General features: G+C 34.4%; 1 protein-coding gene across 1 annotated transcript; it reads left to right on the top strand.

Annotated features, from left to right (window-relative positions):
* The first annotated feature begins 236 nt into the window (after positions 1-236).
* LOC113327597 lies at positions 237-5660 on the top strand. The gene is made up of 4 exons (XM_026574772.1): positions 237-369; positions 937-2693; positions 2840-4204; positions 5637-5660. Exons 1-4 carry the CDS (start codon positions 237-239, stop codon positions 5658-5660), a joined length of 3279 nt encoding a protein of 1092 aa, XP_026430557.1.
* The last annotated feature ends 344 nt before the right edge of the window (positions 5661-6004 follow it).

A 6004-nucleotide genomic window follows, 5' to 3' on the forward strand; every position in this document is an offset into this window, starting at 1 on the left:
GATGCAATGGACCCTATGTATGCTTCTCCTTCTTCAACCCATGACCCTGTAAGTACTCTTGTATTTTCTCAATTTTATTATATCTGCTAAAATCTTTACCTTGTGAATTTTCTATAGTAATCATCATGAAATTCCTGTGCTGGAACATGAATGGGTGTTGTTCTGACAAGAAATGGCGCCACTTGTTGAACTTAACTAGGAAATACAAACTGGATAGTATTTGTCTGTTAGAAACCATGGTAGATGCTGAAACAGTTAGTAAATACACTCATAACTTGCCTTTTGATGCTTGGTCTATCATTCATGTTGTGGGTAAATCTGGGGGTCTTGCTTTTGGTCATTTTGAAAAGTCGAGTATTGAAGTTCTTGGTATGTCTTTAAACATGATCCATATCTTATGTGACATTACACCGGCAATCAAAAACTGTGTGGTTTCTTTTATTTATGGTTCTTTAAACCTAGTTGGGATGAAAAATCAATGGAACTTTCTAACCAATATGAATGAGAACAACAACAATTCCTTGGTTATTAGTTGGAGATTTTAACTTCATCTTGCATAGTTCTGAAAAACAGCGTGGTAATCCAGATAAATCTTTTCCTCCTAATTTTGTTAGAGAAAATCTTTTAAAGATGAATATGAATGAAGTGTTTTCGTTTGGAAATCCTTTCACTTGGTGTAATAGAAGATTCAAAAATCCTACTGATTTGATTTTGAAAAGCTAGATAGGGGATTTGTGAATGATAAGTGGGTCACAGCTCTTCCTCATACTAGAGTCACCAATTTAGGGAGAGTCTACTCTGATCATAGCCCTATATTGGTTAAGTGTTTTCTTTAGGAAAAGAATATTAATATTCCTTATAAATTCTTTAAATGTTGGCAACTTAATCCTGACTTCAAAGGTGTGCTACATACTTCTTGGTTTAAAACTGTAAAAGGTTGTCCTGGTTTCGTTGTGGTTAACAAGCTCAAAAATGTGAAGACTTATTTAATTAAATGGAATATAAATTCCTTTGGTCATATTAAAACTACTATAGGTAGATTAAATTCGGAGTTAGAAAAACTTCAGGCTTTACCTTATTCTCCTCAAATTGGTGGTTATATCTTAAATTACTCTCAACAGTTGGACTATTGTTATGAAGTTGAACATAGTTTCTACAAACAAAAATCTAGAATCGACTACTTTACACAGTATGACAGAAACACTCACTTTTTTCATAATACTGTGAAACTCAGAAACATGTACAATACAAGTCACACCATTAGAGATGATCAAGGTAACTGGATTGAGAATAGAGAGCAGGTTGCTGATTTGCTTTCTAAAAATTTTAAGAAAATTTATACTACTTCCAACCCTGGGAATAAGGATATTGAAGAAGCTCTAAGGTTTGTCAGTCCTATTATTTCTGATGAAGTAAATTCCTCCTTAACTGCCATCCCTTCGATTGATGAAATCACGGATACAGTTAACAATCTGTCTCCTTGGAGTTCTCCGGGATCTGATGGTTTCCCGGCGGGATTCTTCAAGGATAATTTGGACATTGTTCAGTCTGAAGTTGTGTCTCATGTTCAAAGTTTTTTCAAAAATAAATTTCTTCTTAAGCAATCTAATTTCAATTTTATTACTTTAATTCCTAAAACTAAAAATGCCTCCTCTCCACATGACTTCAGACCTATTAGTTTAGCTAATTCAGTCTACAAAATTATTTCTAAAATTCTAACTAATCGATTGAAACCTCTTTTAGACTCTTTGATTTCTCTTTTTCAATCTGCTTTTGTTGCCAATAGACAGATTCATGATAATATTGTTATCACCCATGAAATTCTTTATTCCTTTAGAAAGAAAAAGAGAAATTCAAAAAATGGTCACCTTGCTATTAAGCTTGATTTATCTAAGGCTTTTGATAGGTTGGAATGGCCTTTTATTCTTGCGGTTTTTAGGAAGCTTGGTTTTTCTGAAGACTGGTGTCAAATGATCTTGCAATGTATTAGTACAGTTTCTTATTCTGTTCTGGTTAATGGCTCACCTGGAGACACCTTCATTCCTACTAGGGGCATTAGACATGGTGATTTCCTTTCTCCTTACATATTTATTCTTTGTATGGAAGTTCTATCTCAACTGCTTATAAAAGCTGAAGATGAAAAACTGATTCAGGGTTTTAAGTTCAAAAAGAATAGTCCGTCGATTTCGCATTTATTTTTCGCAGATGATTGTATGTTGTTTGTTAAAGCTTTTGTTACTTATGCTAGGAATCTTATCAAGATTATTAATGTCTTTGCTAAAGCTTCAGGTCAGGCGATAAATTTTGAAAAGTCGGGTTTCATCACTAGTGGTAAGATGCATTATAGGCATATAATTTTTTTATCTAGAACCCTTAAAATGAAATTTCTTAGTAACTCTGAAAAATATCTAGGTACCCCATTATTTATAGGTAAAGATAAAACTAAATCCTTCAATTTTCTCATTGACAACTTTTATGCTAGATTGAGTTCTTCTAAGAAGTCCAATTTAAATGTTGCTGCTAGAACTGTGGTTACTAAACATGTGTTGCCTAGTTTAGCTATTTATCATATGGCTTGCTTTCCACTGCCGAAAACAGTTGCGTCTAAAATTGATGCTATTCAAAGAACCTTCTGGTGGTCAAAAAAAAAAATCCTAAGCATGTTGCTTACTTTCGTTCTTGGGGTGATATTGGTAAAGCTAAATCGAGTGAAGGTTTAGGTATTAAGAATACTTATGCCACTAATAGAGTCTTTATCTGTAAACTTGGTTGGAGAATTATTAATAATCCGAACATATTACTTACTACATTTTGAAAGGATAAATATTTTCCTAACCAGAACTTATTAGAAATTGACAATGGTATTGTAAAAGGGTTACACTTTATCAGAGCTAATTCAGTGGTAAAAATAAACAATGGGGTCTCTACTCGTATATGGAGTTTTAACTGGATTCCAGGGTTTAGTAATCCTCCTATTTCTGCTCATTCTTCTCGCAGTAATTATATCTTTGTTAATGACCTTATAGATAATCATAATAAGTGTTGGAATGTCAGTCTGTTATCTACCTTATTTTCTCCTGATGATGCTATCAGAATTAGATATATTAGGTTAAATCTTAATCAGTGTGACTCCTTAATGTGGGCTCACACCAGAAATGGTAAGTTTAGGATTAAGTCAGCCTATAGAATTTATATGAATGATTTTAGTTCCTCTGAAGATTCGGCTTTTTGGAGGAAAGTTTGGGGTATTGATTGTCTGCCAAAGATTAAGTTCTTCTTGTGGAAAATTTTCGCTCAAATGCTTCCTGTCAACTCTATGCTTCAGCTTTATAACCCGTATGTGGATGTGATTTGTCCTCTCTGTCATTGCCATGAAGAAACTGTATTGCACTTGTTTGTGAAATGCTGTGTCGCTTCTCATATTTGGTTTGGAGTTTCTTTACAACACTTGATTCTTACAGATTTGGACTGGATTGATGACTTTTTTCTGTTTTGGCATGATTCAGCTCTTGGTATTTCTCCTTTTAAAGTCTCTTGGCCTAGTATTGGTGCTATTATCATGTGGTGTATTTGGAAGTTAAGATGTGATGTGCTTTTTAGACAGACTACTATTGATTTGAACAAGATCATTTTGGAAACTAAGAAAATGATTAACACCTATATTGCCCCTCATGTTTGCTCTGGTGCTCTTGTCAGAGATTATAAAGTCCCCTTAAATGTTGTGAATCATTTTATGTTTTCCAATGGTTATTTTAAAGATTTTAAAATGGGTTTGGGTGTTATCTGGTGTGATATTTCAGGAAAATTAAAGAGTTCTCGCTCGGACTTTGGCTTGATTCCAGATGCAGTAGGTGATGAAGTTGCTGCTCTCATTTTGGAGATCTCTTGGGCAGAAGAGATGAATCTTTCCAAAGTTGTTTTTGTTAGTTATTGTCTCCAACTAGTGGATTATGTGAATGGAGTCAGCTCTAATATTGCTTGGAGAAGTGAAGATCTTCTCAATCAGTGTCGGGTTTTAATTTCTAGTTCTTGCTCCTTTAAAGTTGTGTTTGTGAAACGTGTGAAAAACCATCTAGCAGATCGGCTTGCCCGTAGAGTTAGAAATTTTAGTCTTAAGGGTCTTTGGGTCTCATATCCCTCTTTTTTGAATGCTCTTGTGAGGAAGGAGAACTTGAATGTAATTCTGTTCTTTGTTAATCCCATGGTGTGTTTTTTAGCAAAAAAAACTTATGTAAATTTAATATACTGTCACGATTATAAAAAGGGATAAAATTGGTGCTTGGTACTCGGGTTTAGACCAACACTAGTGTTTGGTCTAACATTTGTCCAACGTTAGGGGTTGGTACCTAGAGCAGTCGCCGACCTAATTTGACTGTTTATGACCACATTTTAATAAAATTAATAAACTAAAAATATCAAGTTACAATCGTACCCCTAAGGTGAATATGGAATCCAACGGATTTCATAACATTATATTAAACCTGCGGTGTAGATCAAATATCCATCATTACCCTATTTACTCCTCCTCCATCATCTTCACGAACATATCTTCACAACAGAAAAAGAAAAACAACCGCAGAAAGTGATTTTGTTTTTACTGAATCCAATTGATAGATTGGGTTGTTGATGAGTAATCTTCTCTTCGTGGTAAGGAATATTGATTGGGTTTTTAATGAACATCTCTTCATGGTAAAAAATGATTGATAGTTAGGGTTTGGTGTCTATTAGACTTGATATGTTCGTGAAAATCAAGAAAGATGAACCAGAGAGACAGAGATTGAAGAAAAATTGAAGATTAGTGAAGACGAACCTAAGCTATGGGTCATGCATAAGATGATTTCTAGGGCTTAGAAGTGGGTGTTTGATGATTTGAGAGAAGGGGATCTGAGATGTTGATGTTCATGGGTTCAGGCGAGATGGTTCGAAGGTTTGTTTATTCAGAATCAATGAAAAAATTGGCGGCTGGGGTTTGAGTTAATTTTGAATTTCGCAGTAGGATGGTTTGATTTCGAATTTATTGTGAAATTAGGGCTTTTACAGCTTTGAGAAGAATGAGTTTTTCCTGTCTGTGTAATTGAATGTTGCAGCTGAGTTTGAAATGAAATTGAAGATGGGTTGATTTGAATTTCGAATTAGATGAGAGGAAAAGTCAGGGTTCTATGAGTCTGTGGTGCAACCAGGGTTTATGTTAATTTTGAATTTGGCAGTTAGATGGTTTGATTTCAGATTGATGTGAAATTAGGGTTCTTATAGCTTTGAGAAGAATGAGTTTCAGATGTTTCTTGTTTCTGTAATTGAATGTTATTGCTAAATTGAAGTTGAGTTTCGAATTAGATGGTGCTTATGTATTGATTTGATCCAATGAGTTGTGATGGTATTCACGGATATGGATATGGTGGTGGAGGAAGAAGGTTATAATGGTAAATTTGTCTTTTAATTTCATTTTTTTTTAATTTTTTTAATAATTATTAAACACAAGTTAAGACTTAACTTAGTCAACTCGGGTCAACGTCTGGTCCAGGTACCAACACCTAACGTTGGACAAATGTTAGACCAAACACTAGTGTTGGTCCAAACCCGAGTACCAAGCACCAATTATCCCTTATAAAAATTCTCAACAGTTATATTTGTTACAGGAACTATCACAGGTGTATCAGTGACTGAAAAAGAATCTGTGACAGCTTACACTGTGACAGAACTCCTGACTTGGTGTAGTACCTATAGGTCTATATTGATAAAAAAAAGTTCTGGAGGAACTTTAGGAATCAGGGTAATATTATTATGATTAAAGACCTTAGCAAAATGCCCTTTTCTGAAGCAGGTTTGAGTCATATCAATGACAACCTCACCTACAATATCCCAAATTTTTTGGTAAAACAGGCCTATGAATCCATCAGGGCCTGGAGCCTTCTTACCCCCCATTTGGAAAACAACATTTTTAATCTCCTCAGCAATAAGAGGAAGATTTAAAAGAGAATTATCTTCAGTAGTAAACTTTATGGGG

This window comes from Papaver somniferum, unplaced genomic scaffold, assembly GCF_003573695.1.
Source record: "Papaver somniferum cultivar HN1 unplaced genomic scaffold, ASM357369v1 unplaced-scaffold_104, whole genome shotgun sequence".
NCBI classification, from domain to species: Eukaryota; Viridiplantae; Streptophyta; class Magnoliopsida; order Ranunculales; family Papaveraceae; genus Papaver; species Papaver somniferum.

What these genes read in the sequence shown, in the direction of transcription:
- LOC113327597 (XM_026574772.1), top strand. Translation starts at nt 237, where the DNA reads ATGGTAGATGCTGAAACAGTTAGTAAATACACTCATAACTTGCCTTTT. An exon ending in GTCGAGTATTGAAGTTCTTG is followed by an intron (nt 370 to 936) that starts GTATGTCTTTAA and finishes AAACTGTAAAAG; the next exon opens with GTTGTCCTGGTTTCGTTGTG. An exon ending in TCGTTCTTGGGGTGATATTG is followed by an intron (nt 2,694 to 2,839) that starts GTAAAGCTAAAT and finishes TTTCCTAACCAG; the next exon opens with AACTTATTAGAAATTGACAA.